Source organism: Lynx rufus, unplaced genomic scaffold, assembly GCF_022079265.1.
Source record: "Lynx rufus isolate CCGP_SWC_20201006 ecotype Redwood Valley unplaced genomic scaffold, mLynRuf1.p SCAF_34, whole genome shotgun sequence".
Taxonomy (NCBI): domain Eukaryota; kingdom Metazoa; phylum Chordata; class Mammalia; order Carnivora; family Felidae; genus Lynx; species Lynx rufus.
The window spans coordinates 2538247-2560315 of NW_025814850.1; the positions used below are offsets into that span (position 1 = coordinate 2538247).

The 22069-nt window shown below is 37.3% G+C and overlaps 1 protein-coding gene across 4 annotated transcripts in view; it reads right to left on the reverse strand.

The window, feature by feature from the left end:
• The window catches only part of GPATCH8 (G-patch domain containing 8), a 103008-nt gene that overhangs the window by 37994 nt on the left and 42945 nt on the right, over positions 1-22069 (reverse strand). For 3 of the 4 annotated variants that reach the window (XM_047093577.1, XM_047093580.1, XM_047093578.1), the window contains 2 exons: positions 7997-8064; positions 5697-5783 (listed from right to left, as the gene is read on the reverse strand). In XM_047093577.1, the coding sequence (XP_046949533.1) occupies positions 5697-5783; positions 7997-8064 (155 nt within the window). Of the gene's footprint in view, positions 1-5696; positions 5784-7996; positions 8065-10149; positions 10195-22069 lie in introns of all 4 variants that reach the window. The other variant, XM_047093579.1, reaches the window with a different exon arrangement.

The following is a 22069-nucleotide window of genomic DNA, read 5'->3' on the forward strand; positions in this document are numbered from 1 at the left end:
GCCTAAGGACAGTGTTAGAAAGAAAAAAGAGTGCCCAGGTCTGAATATGAAGAACTCTAACATCTAAAGTTCAGGCAGAAAAGAAGGGACCAAAAAGGAATCTATACAGAAGCAGTAAGGGAGATAGGAAGGAGGAATCTAGGAAAGTATAAAATCTTCAAAAACAAGAGAAAAGAAAAGGCTTTAAAGAGGAAAAAATGGTCAATTGTATTGAATGCTGCCAAGAAACAAAATGGAATACAAGTTTGGGGGCATCTCGGTGGCTCAGTTGGTTAAGTGTCCGACTTTGGTTCAGGTCATGATCTCATGGTTCATGGGTTTGAGCCCTGCATCAGGCTCTGTGCTGACAGCTTGGAACCTGGAGGCTGTTTCAGATTCTCTGTCTCCCTCTCTCTCTGCTCCTCCCCTGCTCCCACTCTGCACCCCTCTCTCTCAAAAATAAATATTAAAAATTTTTTTTAAAAATATGTAATACAAGTTTGAAAAAGTCTACTGGACTTAGCAAAAACAGGTGTTTTGTGGCCTTGAATAAAGTGGTTCAGTGAAAAGTGCTAAAGCCAGTCCAAAAGGGTTGACTAGTGCATAAAGAAAAGGGTAGGGATAAGAGACTACGAAAGGAAAAAAGGAAGGGAATGAAGATGATTTCACCATGTTATAATTCTGGATAAAACAAAACATTAAAAAATTATTCATTCATTCATTCATTCATTCATTCATTCATTTTAAGTAGGCTTTTTAAAATTTTTTTTTTAACGTTTATTTATTTTTGAGACAGAGAGAGACAGAGAATGAATGGAGGAGGGTCAGAGAGAGAGGGAGACACAGAATCTGAAACAGGCTCCAGGCTCCGAGCGGTCAGCACAGAGCCCGACGCGGGGCTCAAACTCACGGACCACGAGATCATGACCTGAGCTGAAGTCGGACGCTTAACCGACTGAGCCACCCAGGCGCCCCCGTTGTTAGTAGGCTTTATGCCCAGTTTGGAGCCCAATGCGTGGCATGAACTGACCCTGAGATCAAGAACTGAGTCAAGATCCAAAAGTAGGATGCTTAACCGACTGAGCCAGCCAGACACCCCAAAACACAAAAAATTTAACATAGAGCTGAGCTCAACAAGACAGAGAAATCCCTAGATGCTTGAAGATTAGGCCTCAGGACCTTGATGGTAAGAGGCTAATTAAGCTCTCCCTGCGAAAAGTTCAGAAATAGGAAGAGTTCTCTGCATGGGGCACCTGGCTGGCTCAGCTGATAGAACATGCAATTTTTTTTTTATTCCATGTATGTTGATTCTTTTTATCTATTTATTTTTAGCTTTCAATTATAAGATGCTTCAAACATATAGAAAAGCAGAGAACATATTAGTAATAGCACCAGTGTATGCACTGTCCCATGAACCCAACATAGAGCATGCAACTCTTGATCTTGGGGTTGGGAGTTCAAGCCCCATGTTGAGTGTAAAGATTACTTAAAAAAATAATTAAATATGGGCGCCTGGGTGGCTTAGTTGGTTAAGTGTCCGACTTCGGCTCAGGTCATGATCTCATGTTTCATGAGTTCAAGCCCTGCATCAGGCTCTGTGCTGACAGCTCAGAGCCTAGAGCCTCTTCAGATGCTGTGTCTCCCCTCTCTCTGTGCCCCTCCCTCGTGTGAACTCTCCTTCAAAAAATAAACATTAAGAAAAAAAATAGTAATAAGTAAGAATTTAAAAAAAAAGAAAGCTGTCTTCATCCTTGAAACAGGAACTAAAAAAAATTTCACTATTATCATTACCTGCTGTCTCTTAAACGCATCAAGAAACTCGCCATCTATCAGGATATAAACAAATAAGAGATTGGAATTTCAGACCAGTTCACTGGTGGACCTAAAGGATTTACACTTTCTATTTACAGCACGAACACCTAGGTCAGGTATTAATATTTTGAGACCAATTAAAGACTGTATGATGTTTCCTATATGGTTTTTGTAAGCATTCTATCTGGTTAAGGAAGGTTCTTTCTTATCAATTTGGATAAGACTTTTCATCATGCATGAATGAAGAATGTTATATACTGTTTTTTGTTTTTTTTTTTACATTTATTGAGATGATCATATAGTTTTTTTCCCTTTTATCTCTTAATGTGGTTGACTGTATTTCTAACATTAAATCAATTTTGCATTCCTGGCATAACTGATACATCCTAAATTGGTTCGGTAATTGCTCGTGTTTTAAGATTTGCATCTGTATTATAAATGAGAATATCATGTAAGTATCCTTGTCAGGATTTACCATCAAGGTGGTACTAGACTCTCACTAAATGAGCGGGGAGTTTTTTCTTCATTTTCAATTCTCTGGAAGATTAGAAATTATTGGTTAAGACTGAAGTGACTTCCTATATGAATTTTGACAGAATTCACTAAGTGAAGTTAATTGGGCTTTCTGGAAAGACTTTTTTACTACAGATTCAATTTATATAATAGGTACAGAACTACTGAAGTTTTCTTTCTTTTCTTTTTTTTTAGTATACTTTAGCAAGTTCTATTTCTTAGGAATTTGTCCATTTAAATCTTATTTTTGCATTCAATGGAATAAAGTTATTCATAATATTTTTATCTTTTAGTGCTGCCTACTACATCTGCAATAATGTCTTTTTTCATTATGGATACTGGTTTTCTAAGCTCTTTTCTTTCTTAATATCACAAGTACATCAAACAGCTAACTTTTGGCTTTGTTTTATGCTTCATTTTTGTTTTCTTAATCTTTTATTATTTCTTTGTGTTTACTTTGCTATTCTTTCTCTAACTTCCTGAGAGAAACATTTACTTCATTTCTTGCTTTCTCTAACACAGCATTTAAGGATATATATTTGCTATCAAATATATTACTTGAGGGGCGCCTGGGTGGCTCAGTCGGTTGAGCGTCCGACTTCAGCTCAGGTCACGATCTCGCAGTCCGTGAGTTCGAGCCCCGCGTCAGGCTCTGGGCTGATGGCTCAGAGCCTGAGCCTGTTTCCAATTCTGTGTCTCCCTCTCTCTCTGCCCCTCCCCCGTTCATGCTGTCTCTGTCTCAAAAATAAATAAACATCAAAAAAAATTAAAAAAAAAATATATTACTTGAGGGGGGCACCTGGGTGGCTCAGTTGATTAAGTGACCGACTTCAGCTCAGGTCATGATCTCATGGTTCATGAGTTCAAGCCCTGCATCGGGCTCTGTGCTGCAGCTCAGAGCCTGGAATCTGCTTCAGATTCTCTCTGCCCCTCCCTCTCTCTCAAAAATAAATAAACATTAAAAAAAAATTAAATGGGAATGTAAGCTGTTGCAGCCACTCTGGAAAAGAGTATGGAGGTTCCTCAAAAAACTAAAAAGAGAACTACCCTATGACCTACCAATTGCACTACTAGGTATTTATCCAAGGGATACAGGTGTGCTGTTTCGAAGGGACACATGCACCCCAATGTTTATAAGCAGCACTATCAACAACAGCCAAAGTATGGAAAGAGCTCAAATGTCCATCGATGGATGAATGGATCAAGAAGATGTGGTATGTGGATAAAGAAGATACACACACACACACACACACACAATGGAGTATTACTCGGCAATCAAAAAGAATGAAATCTTGCCATTTGCAACTACGTGGATGCAACTGGAGGGTATTGTGCTAAATGAAATTAGTCACAGAAAGACAAATATATGACTTCACTCATATGAGGACTTTAAAGAGACAAAACAGATGAACATAAGGGATGGGAAGCAAAAATAATATAAAAACAGGGAGGGGGACAAAACATAAGAGACTCATAAATATGGAGAACAAACAGAGGGTTACTGGAAGGGGTACAGGAGGGGGGATGGGCTAAATGGGTAAGGGGCACTAAGGAATCTACTCCTGAAATCATTGTTGCACTATATGCTAACTAATTTGGATATAAACTAAAAAAATAAAATTAAAAAAGAGTGTGTAAATTAGTGAATGAAGCACATATTTATAACAATATGTAAATAAGTGCATCAAAAATTAAAAAAAATTAAAATATGTTACTTAAGGCTACTTCTATAAATTGTGAAACACAGTATTTGTATCTTTCAGTTCAAAATATTTTCCAGTTACCACTGTGAATTTTTCTTCCACTGACTGGAAACTAATAATTTTCTCAAAATATAACAGGGTTTGGTTTTGTTTTTTTTATTTTTATTTATTTATTTATTTATTTTTTTAAATTGCCTTTCTTTTTTTTTTTTTTTTTTATATGAAGTTTATTGACAAATTGGTTTCCATACAACACCCAGTGCTCATCCCAAAAGGTGCCCTCCTCAATACCCATCACCCACCCGCCCCTCCCTCCCACCCCCCATCAACCCTCAGTTTGTTCTCAGTTTTTAACAGTCTCTTATGCTTTGGCTCTCTCCCACTCTAACGTCCTTTTTTTTTTTTTTACCTTCCCCTCCCCCATGGGTTCCTGTTAAGTTTCTCAGGATCCACATAAGAGTGAAACCATATGGTATCTGTCTTTCTCTGTATGGCTTGGTTTTGTTTTTTTTAAATCATACCTTTTATTTTAAAACTTGGTTGCTTTGTGGCTTGCTTGATTTCAATTCTTCAAAATTGTTGATACTTTATTTATGACACAGATTATGGTAGAAAATGTTGATTAAATAAATGTTCCATATATGTTCAAAATTTTTGATTTTCAGTGATTGTGGATTCATAGTTCTATACCAACCATTAGGTGAAATTTGTTAATGTACTATTCAAATCTTTCAAATGTCTTTTGTTGATTTTTTTTTCTCCTACTTTTTAAATCAGTTACTGAAGGAGATACATTAAAATCTCCCACTATTGTGGTAAATATAAAATTTCTCCTTACAGGGCGCCTGGGTGGCGCAGTCGGTTAAGCGTCCGACTTCAGCCAGGTCACGATCTCGCGGTCCGTGAGTTCGAGCCCCGCGTCAGGCTCTGGGCTGATGGCTCAGAGCCTGGAGCCTGTTTCCGATTCTGTGTCTCCCTCTCTCTCTGCCCCTCCCCCGTTCATGCTCTGTCTCTCTCTGTCCCAAAAATAAATAAACGTTAAAAAAAAAATTATAAAAAAAAAAAAATTTCTCCTTACAGTTGTCAGTTTTTGTGTTGTATATATTTGTATGGTAGAACAGATTTTTAAAAATAAATCCTTTTTCCCTCTTCCCACTTTAAGGATCATGACCAATAATCTTAACTTGTTTCTTATCTTCAAATTTACCTATTTTTTTGGTAGAGATTGGGCATAGTACATCTTGAAAGGCATGTTCCCTGGCCAGTCTATTTGAAAGCTAACTTACAATATGGTTTAAACTGCAGTTTTCTATAACTAATACTTTAAAAAGGAAAATACTAAAGTTCTCAATTTATTATTCTTAAAATACCTAATCCGCTGAAAAATAAAAGGCTTAGCAATACTTTCAAGTTCCCAAAGGAATCTTAAATAACAATTTTTACTGCTACTACCACCTCCTGTGTACCAGGCACTGTGTTTTCAAATACAAATGCAATCATCCCAACAGAGTATTAGCTCTATAGTTTTTACAAAGGCAACAAATAGGCAAGTAACAGAAACCTGAGGCCTACTACTAATCATCACCAAATGTCAAATAAATGCTGTAATCAAAAGAGATCCTCTTCACCAAAACAAGTACCTCTTTCAGTGTGAGCACCCAACATGCAAGACTGGCTTCATTTAAGTACCTTATACTTCTGTCTCAATTCTTCTGTGTCTTCTTTTTCTACTTCTAGGACACGGCGCCGTTCGGTAGCATCTTCAGCATAATCAAGCTTCACAAAAATAGATATAATTAGTCTTCATTCCTAAAGAACCCCCCAATTAACTATTAAAAAGTCATTTGTACAACTACAGTATTGCATGAAAATTAAAAACTTCATATTATACTCAGCCACCTCTTGCTTTATTGTCACCTCACAAGAAATATGTGTGCAAAATAGCTAATTAATCCTTTTGTGCTGGTGGTTCCCAACAGGCACATTTTTGATAATAACAGACTTTACTTCAACGTTTAATGCCAAAGAATTAGGAATGAATGGAGAAAAGATTTTAGGCAATGAAAAGAAGGTATCACAGATGACAGCTGTACACATGGGCAAAGCTTCTACCACAACAAACATTTTTAGAGTTGAACAACAACAGCTAATGAAATGAGCACCAGGGTCTGGGTTTGAAGTCTGATCTTGCCTTGTGGTACAACCCTGGGCAAAACATTCAGCTTCATGGAGCGCCCGGGTGGCTCAGTCAGTTAGGCATCCAATGCATGATTTCAGCTTGGGACATGAGATTGAGCCCTGCGTAGGGCTCAGTGCTGAGCATGGAGCTTGCTTGGGGTTCTCTCCCTCCCTCTCCCTCTGCCTCTCCCTTGCTTGCAAGCGCTTTCTTCTAAAAAAACAAAAAACAAACAAAACAAAACAAAACCGCAACATCCAACTTCTTTATGCCTCTGTTAAAATAGGGGAATTATCCGTCATCTACCTGCCTCAAAAGCAGCAGGTGAGAATGTAAAAAATATATATATTTTGGGGGGCATCTGGGTGGTTCAGTCGGGTAAGCATCCGAATCTTGGTTTTAGCTCAGGTCACGACCTCGCAGTTTCATGGGTTTGAATCCCACGTCGGGCTCTGCACTGCCAGTCCAGAGCCTGCTTGGGGTTTCCTCCCTCTCTCTCTCTCTCTCTCTCTCTCTTTCTGTCCCTTCCCCACCTGCACTGTCTCTCTCTCAAAATAAATCAATTTTTAAAAAATTTAAAAAAATATATATTTTAACTTTTTATTTTAGGAGAGAACACATGAGTGCGGGAGAGGGGCAGAGGGAGAGAGAATTTCTATTTATTTTTTAAAGGTTTATTTTTATGTTTGAGAGAAAGAGCGCAAGCGGGAGAGGGGCAGAGAGAGAGGGAGACAGAGGATCCAAAGCGGGCTCTGAATTGACAGCAGGGAGCCTGATGTAGGTTCAAACTCACAAACTGTGAGACCATGACCTGAGCTGAAGTCAGACGCTTAACCAACTGAGCCACCCAGGTACCACGAGAAATTTTAAGTTTATTTACTTAGTTTGAGAGAGAAAGCACACATGTGAGTGGGGAGGGGCAGAGAGAGAATCCCAAGCAGGCTCCACACCGTCAGCAAGGAGCCTGATGCGGGGCTTGAACTCAGTAACTGTGAGATCATGACCTGAGCTGAAATCAAGAGTCAGATGTTTAACAGACTGAGCCACCCAGGTGCCCTGAGAATTTTAAGCAGGCTCCATGCTCAGTGCTGAGTCCGTGACTCTGGGATCATGATCTGAGCTGAAATCAAGAGTCAGACATTCGACCAACTGAGCCACCCAGGCACCCCAGAATGTACAATATATTTTTAAATGACCAAAGAAAAATATTAAAACTACATTCTAATAAATGTATTCTTTTTTTTTTAAATATATGAAATACATTGTCAAATTGGTTTCCATACAACACCTAGTACTCATCCCAACAGGTGCCCTCCTCAGTACCCATCACCCACCCTCCCCTCCCTCCCACCCCCCATCAACCCTCAGTTTGGTCTCAGTTTTTAAGAGTCTCTTATGCTTTGGCTCTCTCCCACTCTAACCTCTTTTTTTTTTTTCCCTTCCCCTCCCCCATGGGTTCCTGTTAAGTTTCTCAGGATCCACATAAGAGTGAAACCATATGGTATCTGTCTTTCTCTGTATGGCTTATTTCACTTAGCATCACACTCTCCAGTTCCATCCACGTTGCTACAAAGGGCCATATTTCATTCTTTCTCATTGCCATGTAGTACTCCGTTGTGTATATAAACCACAATTTCTTTATCCATTCATCAGTTGATGGACATTTAGGCTCTTTCCATAATTTGGCTATTGTTGAGAGAGTGCTGCTATAAACATTGGGGTACTGTGATAAATGTATTCTTGCATTAGCATCTGAATTTGGAATATCAACAAATACAACATTAAAAAAAATAAACTAACGAGATCAATTTACCTCCATTTCCATGCGACCCATGCCCATGACATCATATTTGACGACAATCGGAATGGGATCTGTTCTCCCTGTAACAGGAACACATAATCAAGGTAAGAGGCAAAGCTAAGCCAACAGTTCACTTCATACATTGGGTTTGGGTGGTTAGAGATCTTGCCTTGGAGTGCAGAGACCAGAAAGCTACAGTGAACCAAACACAAGCCATTCTCACAGCTTACGACCAAACCTACCTCTCCCAGTTTAAGCCCAACTAACCACCTTGGTTGACGTTCCAGTTGGAAATAATTCCAGATTACTATGGCAAAATCAAATAAATAATGCAAAGCACTTCTAAGCAATGGCACCAGGAGATTTAAAATCAAAAACTTTAGAAATTGCTTTTTAAAAAGACCCCCAAATAACTTTCCATTAAGAATCATTTCACTCTTACTATCTACTGACATCCCCCCACATACACTTTTAAAACCAGTAATAAATGCTTCAAATTACATGCTTAAATAAAAGGGCACTGTTTCAAACATGATACAGGAAACCTGCAACTAGGTAACTGCAACTCAGCATGTTTAATATTTTTTTGTTTTCAAAAGATGTTTTACAATTAACTGGGGCTGTGAAAAATTTTTAAACAAAAAGCAACAGTTAGTTGCCCTTAGGGACAAGTTTTACTTTTAAACTGGTGCTCTGAGATCCCATTTTCCAGAGTGGATTTAACACTGGCTATAGCAATTGGTAAGCTGTGAAAAGGACTAGTTGCGAAGAAAATTGACTTTTAACTAATCAATCTATGCTGGAGATTTTTTTTAATGTATATTTAATCCACTCATAACCAGCCAAACAAAGCAAAATGGGGCAGACAAGCACTTTACTACCACAGCTGTTTTACATCACAACTTGCGCTTTTTATTGTGATGTAAGCCCACTGAAAAGAGGACTTACTTACCTTATCCGTTGCACACCTTTAGTGAAAAAACACAATGTTTACTTCCCTCATCATTTCACTCAGGCTGGTGTAAACAATTGTTTTTTTGTTTGTTTTTTTGTGTTTTTGTTGTTGTTATACACACATATGTATTATACCTTTGGGCTAAAAGATGAGTTTTGTCAGGCTAAATCTGAGGTATTACCAAAACCAATTAAAAATAAATAAATAAATAAATAAATAAATAAATAAATAAATGCTATATTCATGACTGGAGTCCTGGAGAAAAAAGAAGAAACTATTCTCTAAGTGACTGGCAACCACTCATATCCAGTTGCTCCATACTTGTGTGTAATTTTTGTCTTTAAAACATAATGAAAAACAAATTCAGAAGTTTACTTATCACCAATATCTCATTATTGTTTTCAAACAATAAATAAGGAGATAATTAAGAATAATTAACAGTGAAAGTTGAAGTTAATAAAGACCATTTCATGCCAGAAAAAAAAAGAGAAAAAAGTTCTAAAATACAGACTTCTTTTAGATACTGTTAAAGACTGCCAGTTAAACAAAATGAAAATGCATTACTACCTTATGCCCAATGGTATAATAAATAAGCAGTGACTGCAATCTTTAGCAAAAGGACCAAATTGAAGACAGGTTATAAAAATGACTTCCTAGGTGCAATATCACTTTCATAACGTCTCAATCAGGGATTTACTGGTAAAATACACAAATGGTCCAATGAAAGAATTGAAAAGAAATGTCAAAGAAATTTCCTTTTTTTTGTTTTGTTTTGGTTTTTTCAGTCTGTCAGAATTTGTTTTGCAAGAATCAAGAAAGTTTTGGTACAAATTCATTACCTCTGTAAACCCCTGTTTATAAACTCTGCATTAGTACTTTTGCCTCCTAAGGCAGTCAAAGTTTTGTTTTAATTTATTTATAAATTGCAGTAGCAAGTGCTAGTGCCCATTACATTGTGGGGAAATCAAGTTTTTGACAGTATTAGAATTTAATGTTTTAACTGATTTTTTTGGCAGTTCTAACACAAACAGATACATCCCTTCTTAACATTACCCTTTAATGAACAAGGATCAGACAAGTTGCATAAGGAAAGGAAAGGAAAATGAAAAAGACCAAGCAGAAGGATGAAGGCTACAACAGAGAAAGTAAGCCTAACATATTGGTGCACTGATGACAAAAGGAGTAATTCAGTCTGAAAATAAAAAATTACCACTGCTAAGTTTACCATCACCACAACAAGTCCAGGATCATAATGCTGTAAAAAAGAAACACCATCTGTTAGGCAGAAACCATGAGGGCAGGAAACAGGCCTTCTAGCAGGCAGATAAGGAGGGGTAAAATACTTATTGGTTTGTCCCTCCCCCAATTTCAGCTGCAGACAGAGGAAGGACACTTCCAGCTCCAGCAGTTTGTTTTCACATTGGTCTGACCAGGGTGTGAGATTTTTGCGCTGTTACTCGGGAATATGTCCAACCTCCTCTTTAATAATGCAGGGAGCGGTGGGGGGAGGGGGGCATGTTACAGTGAGAACTCGCTCTAGCTTCCAATCTCTCACTTAACTATTCATTCTGGTAAATCAGTATTCAGGGCCCAACTTCAGACTTCTTGAAGAAATAACATCAAAGACAGATCAACTGGAGAGTGATCAAGTCATTTCCTTCAGTAAAAGAACTCTAAGAGGATCTGTGGGTTGGGAGGGGAATCATCAAGACCTTGTTAAAAAAAATATAATAAATAAGAGGTCTGGAAAATAACCTTGTACACTAAGTGCTTAGAAAACTTATGTGCATTAGAGTTCTGATATGAATGAATAAAACTCTTCAAGTAAATTTCCTCAGAAATTTGCTTCCTTTTAATGAAGTGTTCCCAGGCTTGCCAACATCTTTTTGCATACAACAAAGCCCAGCTTTGAAGGAGACCAGGACTCCAGAAAGTGGCATCAAGATGGCTGTCACATTTACAATTAATCCCCTCAGAGGTAACTCATCACAGAAAACAAACAGTCTGGCTTCAAAAATAATCTGAAGGTATTGTTAGAACATTGTTTGGTGACAGCAGGGAACTACACTTAACTGCTGAATCATCCTGCACACCTGAAAGTAATATAACACTGTGTGTTCATTACACTTCAATTAAAAAAAATACAGGGGTGCCTGGCTGGTTCAGTCGGTGGAGCATGCAACTCGATCTTGGGGTCATGAGTTCAAGCTCCACATTGGGCGTAGAGCTTACTTATAAAAAATATCTATACATATATGTGACAACAACAACAACACCCAAAACAAAAAACAGTCTGAAGATGACTTTATTGCCTGGGCCAAGCAGCAATTTCTTTCCATTATTAAAGAGGGTCCAAACCAAGGAAAAAATCCTCTCCATTCATTCGTGATTAATGACAAATCCCATCATAAAGACACTACTGTGGAACACCTGAATAACAACTTATAGTGATGACTTTTCAAAAGGTAGGTAGCAACCAAATGTTTGCTGATAGGATATTCTCTAGAAAACTCAACTTCTTTTTTAAAATAATTGAAGTAGGGGTTCTACTGGCTGGTTGAGTCAGTACAGCATGTGACTCTTGATCTCAGGGTTTTAAGTCCCTGCCCCATGTTGGGTGTAGAGGTTACTTAAAAATAAAATGTTTAAAAAATAAAAATAAAATTTAAAAAACTGAACTAAATCCAGGTTCCCTACTCTGTTTCTTTTAAAGGAGAAAATCTCTCTTAAGATTCATTAAATTAACATTTTGTTACTTATTTCACTCCAAAGGAGGCAACTTCAATCAAAACACTAAATATTTTCTATAAAAGAAATTGTCCTCCTCAGCCAAAGATCAATAAATACTCTGTGATCCGGCCAAATGGAGAAGTGGGGCGGGGGGGGGGGGAACCCTACCAGATCTAGAATATGCCAATACTAATGTATTCATATGATGGGGAAAAATTGATATTCATATTTTCTAAATCAAACTTTTAAAATGTGCATATAAGCATCTCTTGCTAAAATGATGCACCTGGGTTAAGCATCGGACTCTTGATTTCGGCACAGATCATGATCTCAGGGTCCTGGGATCGAGCCCTGTGTCAGACTCTGTGCTGAGCATAAAGCTTGCTTCAGATTCTCTATCCCCCTCTCTCTCTCTGCCCCTCCCTTACTCATGCTCTAACAAATAAACGTTTAAAAAATGTGAAGCTATTATGACTTGTCATAACTAAAGAGAGAGAAGAGAATAAGGCCAAATACAAAAATTCACTGATTAACTATAGCCACCTTGTTTCTGAGAATAATCCCTCATGAATCACTTTTGATTTTAATATAGTTAAAGATATATTAATCTACAAAACTGGCCCAAAGAACTGGACTGAAGAGAAATACTTTTTTGAGAAACACTATTTTTAAAGAGAAAAACTCAAGGAATAGAACAATAGAGAAGAAAATATTAAAGGACAACCATAATTTGGTAATCAGTCACCCTTCAGAATCAGAAGACATATAGGATTTCCCTACAGAAACAAATTAGAAATGAAGAAGCTTCCAAAGTGATTAAAAAACTGGCTGGATAGTCAACAGATACAAGAACACCTCAATTTCTCTCTGCTGTCTTTCCCCTTACTAAGATTCATTCAACAACAAATATTCATTACAAATATTTGTTGAATTGCTACTACACTGTTGGAAGGCACTGGGCAAATGGCAATGATCAACAGAGTCCTAAACCCCAGTAATTACCTATAATGAAACAAAATTATCTCACCAACTTAAACTTCTGGCATGGGGGCGGGGAACAGAACATTTATATATATATCTGAAAAAGTTTAAATGTATATATCTGAAAAAGCTTAAAAATATCTTAAGTTATCTTAAGATGTCTACAATTGTTTTTAAAGACTGACCCTAATAAAGCAGAAATAAGTAAAAGCCATCAAAAGTCACAATATTCACTTCCAAAAGGCCATTAAACTGATTAAGACCAAGAACCTAACCTGACATCTTTCTTACTTTAAGCAACTCAAACACATGTATGAAATATTTTCTGATTTGCGAAACCATTCAAAATAGAGGACTCTAGGAGTGCCTGATTGGCTCAGTCAGTTAAGTGTATGACTCTTGGTTTCAACTAGGTCATGATCTCCTAGTTCTCAGGCTCTGCGCTGACAGCTGACACTGAGGAGCCTGCTTGGGATTCTCTCTTTCTGCCCCTCCCATGCTTTCTTTCTCTCTTTCTCTTTCTCTCTCTCTCTCTCTCTCTCTCTCTCTCAAAATAAATAAACTTAAAAAAAAAAAAGGACTCTATATACTAAGCTATGTTAATGTATTTAAATATAATTTCATTATTAAAACAGTGATACATACAGCTTTCAGAAATAGAGAAAAAATGGTATATCTATTTCCAAGCCAAAGTTTCATTTTTGCAAATTTCTTCTGAAAAGAATAGTCTTTGGTATCATAAAAAGAATGATTACTTTCAGCATCATTTAAACTCTAATATGATATATGCCATCTCCCTGCAAACATTAACTGGAAACATCAAGCATATTATTCCTATAGACTTTAACGTTAAAAAAAAGAAAAGGAAAAAAGATTTCCTACTCAACAGAATTCAAATTCTCCAATACTACCAAACTAACCATATTCTTGCCATAGCCTGTTTAGTGATCTATACAACAACCAGATTATTTTGATTTTCAAATACAGATGTTTTCTAAGAGCACAGAAATTTAACTGTGACCTGAAAGAATTCCCATCCTTCCATCTTACCAAAGTATCAGGGCTAGCTTTACAAGATAAAGTAGTTAAATTTTAATCACATAGCCTGTGATTAATAATTTAGTATTAATAATTAAAATATATTATAAATATATATTAATATAAAAATTACTATTACTATTAAATGTTACTAAACAAGGACATAGGGCGCCTGGGTGTCTCGGTTGAATGACCGACTTCAGCTCAGGTCATGACCTCGCAATTCATAAGTTCAAGCTCCGCATTGGGCTCTGTGCTGACAGCTCAGAGCCTGGAGCCTACTTTGGATTCTGTGTTTCCCTCTCTCTCTGCCCCTCCCCTGCTTGCTCTCTACCTCTCAAAAATAAATTGTAAAAAATTTATTATTTTTTAATAATTAAAAAAAATGTAAATGAGGACAAAGGGCAAAAGGCTTTAGTGGGGTGCTTGGGTGGCTCAGTGGGTTAAGCATCCAACTTCAGCTCAGGTCATGATCTCACAATTTGTGAGTCTGAGCCCTGCATAGGGCTCTGTGCTGACAGCTCAGAGCCTAGAGCCTGGAGCCTGCTTCGGATTCTGTGTCTCCCTCTTTCTCTGCCCTTCCTCTGCTAGTGCTTGATCTCTCAAAAATAAATAAAAAACAATACAAAGAAATTAAAAAAAAAGGGTTCAGTAAACATTTTATGGAATCAGAATGTTAAACCTGAAAAGGACATGTCATCCACAGATGACATGAGATACACAAGCCCTTAGAAAAGATTAATAAATGGAACTGTGAGATGCTTTCAATTAAAAAAAAAAGTCACCTAAAGAAAATCAAACTTTTACTCCAGGTAAGATTGCTTCGGCTAATTTTTTTTTTTAAAGTTTACTTATTTTGAGAGAGAGAGAGAGAGACAGAGGGAGGGAGAGAGAGGGAGAAGGAGGGAGGGAGGGAGGGGGAGGGAGAGAGAGCATGCGCACGCACCTGTGAGTGTGAGTGGGGAAGGGGCAGAGAGAGGGTGGAGAAAAGAGAATCCCAAACAGGCTCTACACTGTCAGCACAGAGCTGGACTCAGGGCTCAAACTCACGAACTGTGAGATCATGCCCTGAGCCAAAGTCAAGAGTTGGACACTCAACAGACTGAGCCACCCAGGCAGCCCTGTTTGGGCTAAAAATCTCTTGACTCACTGAAGGTTGTTTCATGCTAACCATTATGATCAATTCAAATTTTTTAAATGGGAAAATCAATTTAATAAATACAATTTCAGGTTAAAATAACCCAAAACATGGGGCTCAGGGGGAAGAGGGAGAAAGAATATTAGGTCCTTAGTTTAAAAAAAAAAAAAAAAGGTTAAGGGTGCCTGATTGGCTCAGTTGGTTGAGTGCCCAACTTCGGCTCAGGTCATGATCTCACAGCTTGTGAGTTTTTGAGCCCCGGGATAGGCTCTGTGCTGACAGCTCAGAGCCTGGAGCCTGTTTCAGATTCAGTGTCTCCCTCTCTCTCTCTGCTCCTCCCCTGCTCGCGCTCACTCTCTCTCATTCTCGCTCTCAAAAATAAACAAACATTAAAAAAAAAAAAATTAGGTAACACTTCTGTGCCCTGAGTTTTACTTCTGTTTGTATCCTGAATAACTGACACAGGATCTGGGATAGAGCAGTGTTCAATTAAAAAGCATTTGTTGACTCAAAAGAATGAACATGTTCATAGTGGGTCTAGGACTTGTTCAGGTCTATATATTTAGTCATCATGGTGCTTTCTGCTTAATGCACAAAATACTGATAATTTACTGTCTTGTAATCATGTAATATTTTTATCAAATAGAACACACGGCCATATTATACAGGTTTCCATATCTCAAAAGATATGTAAGCTATTATAAAGAAATATTTGAATTTTGCATTACTGTTCATGAGAGGCTTGTTCAATTTGTTTTATCTACTGTCGCTCGTTAGCAGTCAGGGAGAAACAGGCATTACATGTTTAAGGAGTTAGACTTAATATTCTCTAAGGCTCACTTCAAGTTTATTTATTTAAGTACTTAATCTCTACACCCAATGTGGGGCTCAAACTCATGACCCCAAGATCAAGAGTCACATGCTCTTCTGATGGAGCCCACCAGGCACCACGGCTCACTTCAATTCTTAAGCTATAAGGAGTGGAAAATATCTGAGTAGAAAATATTTCGGAGAGTTATGTGGATAGTAGCGAGTCCTATGGCACTCTAATAATCCAACAATCCAACACCCTATTGGAGTTATATTCTCTTACTATTGGTTATTTTTCCATAACTACACTGAGAATTTTTTATTATTCCAGGATCACTCAATAACCCAAAAAAGACTTTCCACCTTCATTTAAACTTCTCCTCCTTTACTTTCCACATTACCTTCTCCCCAGTTCATCTTTAATTTTTTTCTTTCTATATTTTTCTAGGTAGTCCCCAAAAAAGCTGGGCTACAAAATCTCAGTTCTCTAATAAGAGATCATTTCTAAGCATTTGTGTCACCTTTGACAACCAGAGCCTGAGTCTCCACAGCCTCCCCTAAGGTCTCAGGATCGGTATGCAGATCAAGATATAACAAACAGAAGAAGCTTTGGAAACCATAAATCACCATGTAGGATGTTGTTGGACTCTAAACCATTTACCTCCTTAAGGCTTCAGAAAATTAAAATCATTTGTTTTCCTTTCACTTCCAAAATAAAATGAATGATGCTCTAAAATAGAAGCTGTGACAAAAATGTAATGTTTTACATACAAATTGGTGATAATGAAACAATCCTATTTACAGATGGGACAAAGTGATTATCCAGGACCAATAACCCAAGTATTACCCAAAAATCTTTCCCACATATAATTCTGTTAACAAAATAAGACTGAGTTTGAAAAGCAATGTTACACAAATATTAAATCCAAGCCAAAAGTATAAATTTAAAGAAGCATAATTTTAGCAAGAACTTCTCCAAATTAAACATATAGTTCAAATCATCTAATAAATTATTCAGCTTATGAAAAATTGAATAAACACTGTCAAAATGTTTTACTATTTATTGGCATGTGGAGGAAGACAATAGTGGCTATGTGTGTGTACTGAATAGCAAGATATTAATCCATGGTATGTCCCATTTATAATAGATGAACTCTGCATGGAATATAAGAATTCAGAATGTCAAGTAGATTGAAATTACTCAAAAATCTCCCTTATTTCCTTTGGACTCTCTGCTAAGAGTCCAGAGATGTTAGGGCATCCCTAGAAAAAAAAAATTTTTTTACAGTCCTAAACTCTATGAATCCATATAGCATTGAAAGCAATTTTGTTTCCTCTTAGTTCCTATCTATCAAATACTGGTTCACTAGTGAATGTTTATAATTTCAAGTATTTCTACCTGGTTGGACTAGTCTATTTACAAAAACAGCATCATCACTGTATGCTCTATATTGCTCATTTAAAAAGTTTCTTGGACACTCCACTTTCTTGCCTAAATAAGTAACCCAATTTCTACATAAACCAGTTTCATTTTAGTCATTCAAATTAACCTAGTCAAAGAAGTTCATAAGTAATGCAGTAGGAAACAATATAAAATCAGGCTAAGAATAAGACTATAAAGAAAAAATAGGGGCACCTGGGTGGTTCAGTCAGTTGAGTGTCCAGCTTCTGCTCAGGTCAAGATCTCGCAGTTCAGGAGTTCAAGCCCCGCATCAGGCCCACTGCTGGCAGCGAGGAAACTGCTTTGGATCCTGTCTCCCCCTTTCTCTGCCCCTCCCCCACTCATGTGCACTCTCTCAAAAGAAAAAAAGACTACAAAGAAAAATAAACAGTATTATATGAATTCAGACCCCAAATCACTAATACACTTTTTAAGTTTTTTTTTTTTGAGAGAGAGAACACACATGAGTGGGGAAGAGGTAGAGGTAGAGGTAGAGGTAGAAGTAGAGGTAGAGAGAGAGAGAGAGAGGGAGGGAGGGAGGAAGAGAATCCCAAGCAGGTTCTGTGCTGTTAGCACAGAGCCTGATGTGGGGCTCCACCTCACAACCATGAGATCATGACCTGAGCCAAAATCAAGAGTTGGATGATTAACTGAATAAGCCACCCAGGCACCCCATCTTTGAACTCTTAAGACTTAGTACAAATCTGGCATATTCTAAGGATTCAATAAATTTATGCAGAATTAAAAAAGAAAACAGAGAACATGTAAATGCACAATTATTATCATTCAAAAGTTTATAGTCTAACGAGGGCTAAGAGACACAAAAACACTATTTATATAAGAATATTAAAAGTGCTACAGGAGAGAAATATGAGTAATACGGGAGAAAATTAGAGTAATAAGACAGAAGTTATAAAAACCAATAAACAACCATCCCTTAAAGTGCCCTAAGGAAAAAATACCACATTCACAGCTACCTGTGAATTTTTTTGGCCAGAATAACCACTACATGTTTCAATTCTGTAATACTTGCATTTCTCACCACCATTGTATCTCTCCAGAACAGAGAAGTGAGCCACCACATAGACTTTAAGTACATTATAGTATACTGATTAAAAGCATACTTTTGGCACCATTATTCTACCACTTATTTACTACCAGGTCTTGGGTAAAGCATGGCTCAGAATGTGAATTTTCTCATCTGAAACACAGGAACAATATCTACCTCAAAGAGCATTTAAATTAGAGAATCCATATGCAAGCACTCATTGAACACTTAATAAAATGCTAGTAGCTATTATAAAGGAGTATCACTAAACCCAGCGAACAAGGGCTTGCTAGTCAGATGCATGCATGAACTAACTGTACACTGTGCTTTTTGGTTGATGTTTTATCATCCTTCATACCTACATCTTCTTCATTGCTATCACTCTAAGTCCTCATCATCTTATGCCGTGACAACTTTCTAAATGGTCTTCCATTCATCTTCAGACATATCATGAACATTCTAGTACTTAAATTCCACCACAAATATCCTGGCTGGTATACTGGGAAGAAAATTAGATCATAAATCAGAGAATTCGGGCTGGGTTTCAGCACTATTACAAAGACATTTTAGAACCCTAAGCCTAAATTCCTCCATCTGTAAAATGAATTTTAGATAAAATTATCTTTAATATCTCTTTTTGCTATGAAAGTCTCTCCTCTGATCAAAAACTGCCTTTGGTTTACAAAATAAAGTTCTAGATTGGTATAGTATTAAAGCCTCGCATTCAGTGTGGGTAGTTAAGAGCATGGTTTTAGAGTGTGAGAAACCAAGGTTTGAATTCTGATACTGTTGTTTACGGTTGCTTATTCTTGGGTAACTTACTAAGCTTCTCTAAGCCTCAGTTTCTCCTCCTGCACACTGAAAATAACAATAATTATTTCATGGACTTGTAAGAATTAACTATTTAAGTGCTTGGCACATGGTAAACACTCAATAAGTATTTGATTTGTGCCTATTCAAACCACTTTCCTATCACTGCCTTCTACTTATGGTTTCCAAACTGCTTCTGGAGACCCAGGACTCTGCTTCAACCAAAACAACTGTGTCATCCACCCCCCCCCTTTTATCCTTTCAAAGTTTATTTATATAGGGGTGGGGTGGGGGGAAGGGGCAGAGACAGAGGGGAAAGAGAGAATCCCAAGCAGACTCCACACTGTCAGTGAAGAGCCTGATGTGGGGCTTGAACTCACAAACCGTGAGATCAGGACCTGAGCTGAAGTCTGACCCTTAACTGACTGAGCCACCCAGGTGACCCCTGCCTTTATATATTAAGGTTCAACATCAAAAAAATACGTGGAGAGGTTCTTCTTTAAAAGAAAAAAAAAAAAAAGTAAAAAATCCACTGCTCTATGGGCATTCTCTACTCCAACCAGTCATGCCTACTCTTGGCCAACTGTAATCACCTTGTGTACACAAGTATTTCCTATCTTTAGTAATATCCATTCCTCCTTCCTCAAGACTTCACAGTGAAGTCTTCCCTAGTCATTCCTTCTTCTGAGGACTTACAGCATTTACTCTTTAAGATTTCCCGCATTTAACTCCGAAAATAAACAGCAAACTCTAGGAGTAAGGGTAGTGTCTTTATAATATTATATATATTCATTATATGGTTTCTTGAACAAAGTATTCAATAATGTGCAAATAATTCCATGTAATTCTTCACCAGTTCCTCTTTTAATCTTCCTTTAAAAAAAAAAAAAAGTAATCTTCCTTGGGGTGCTGGATGGCTCACTTGGTTAAGCTTCAGGTTTGGCTCAGGTCATGATCTTGCAGTACCCAAGTTCAAGCCCTGTGTTGGGCTCTGTGCTGACAGCTCAGAGTCTGGAGCCTGCTTTGGATTTTGTGTGTCTCCCTCTCTCTGCCCCTCTCCCACTCATGCTCTCTCTCTCAAAAATGAATTTTTTTTTACATTAAAAAAAAAGTAAAGTAATCTTTCTTGATAATGTCCAATCTGCTTCTGTAACTGGTTCACTCTATCTTTTCATAGTTAAAAAAAAAAAAAGGGACGCGAATGATAAAATAGACTTCTGTAACTTATCTGTTCCAAATATTCATTTGAAAAACTTGCCACTTTTCTCCAGTTATTTTGCCACAAACTTAACATATATTTAATGTCTTATGATGTACCTTTTAAATGTGACAATCTCTATACTGAGACAAATAGTCTATACAGCAAGTGAGCTCATGATCTCCTCTTCTCTCCCTAATCCCTCTTCCTTTTTAGTCTAGCCTTAAAACCCAGACCTCTTATTGCAGACTGCCAATTCTAATTTTATTTACTGAATGGGCTTCCTCTTTTGTTTATATTAATGAAATTTCATTCAGAAGGTCATAGGTTCTATAGAATCTGTATCTTACTAAATGTGATACATGAACTACTAAAAATTATGCTTGCTTTTGGAAACTGTATAAAGATTCAGAAGATCATTTAATTAGCAGGAAAAAGAGGTAATTCAGCTACAGGCTCCTTCAGCTAGACCCATTTCAAGTATGACAATCCATACCTTTGTGATTTGGGGGAGCTACATGTCTGTCCTCCCCCAACTACTCTTATTTTCAGTTATCAGCTTTTTCTGAGAAAGGCAAAGGTATACATAAAAAACCACTGATTTCAAAGTTGTGCTTATACTTGAATGGCAGAAACTCTAGCTGTATGCCCTTTCTAAAACTGTTTCTTCATTTATGAAATGAGTACACTAATACCTATATCATTAAGTGCAACATACAAAACATTTAGATTCTATATCAGTGTTTTGCATATAATGTGTACTCAATGTAATTTCCTTTTCCTAAAGGAAAATAAATTTCAAAAGTAAACTAACGTAGAAAGATAGCAACTTAGATTTTACAAAGACCCTATCCATAAAATTTACCTATATCATTACAATATTAAAGGAAAATTTATGGAGGCGCCTGGCTGGCTCAGTCAGAAGAGCACATGACTCTTGATCTCAGGGTCATGAGTTCGAGCCCCACGTTGGGGGTACAGTTTACTTAAAATATAAAATAAAGGAAAGCTCGTTTTTCTCAAAGAATGATTTTTCTTAGGAAGTTAGTGAAGTTTTAAAAGGTCAACATTCTGGGGCACCTCGGTGGCTCCGTCAGTTAAGCATCTGACTCCTGGTTTTGGCTCAGATCATGATCTCACTGTTAATGGGATCAAGCCTCACGTCAAGCTCCTTGCAAATTGTGCAGAGCCTGTTCGGAATTCGCTCTCTCTGCCCCCACAATAAATAAATAAACACTAAAAAAATAAATAGATAAAGATCAACGTTCTAATTTAACAATAAAGTCTAAATTATAACACTACATATTTCTGTTGTATTCAATCCAAGTCTAGTTTTCCTTCAGTCATAAAAGTAGTAATAACACTGTTATTACTAGGTAATATAGGCCCTACCCAACTATATTCATCATTTATTTGCTAACCGAAACTGCAAGCCAAAGGGGATGGCTGGCACATATATATAAAACCAAAGAAACACACCCTGCTCTACTCTGCTTTAATTCCGCCTACTCTTTTTCAAAATAATTTTCTGTATTTTTAAATAGCAATGTAAGTATACTGTATCAAATTTTAAAAGAATATAGTAAAAAGCCAAGCACCTGGGTGGCTCAGTCAGCTAAGCATCTGACTTCAGCTCAGGTCGTGATCTCACGGTTCGTGAGTTTGAGCCCCGTGTCAGGCTCTGTGCTGACAGCTCAGAGCCTGGAGCCTGCTTCTGCTCTGGATTCTGTGTCTCCCTCTTTCTCTGCCCCTCTCCCACTTGCTCTCTCTCTCTCTCTCAAAAATAAACATTGAAAAAAAAGAGAGAATACAGTGAAAAGTAACTCAGTTTCCCTTCAGAATCTACCTTTACAAGGATTTTTTTCTGCATAGTCAAGCAAATACGAACAAATATATAGTCATATCCCAGAGTGTGCCCATTTAAAGTTTCACAGTG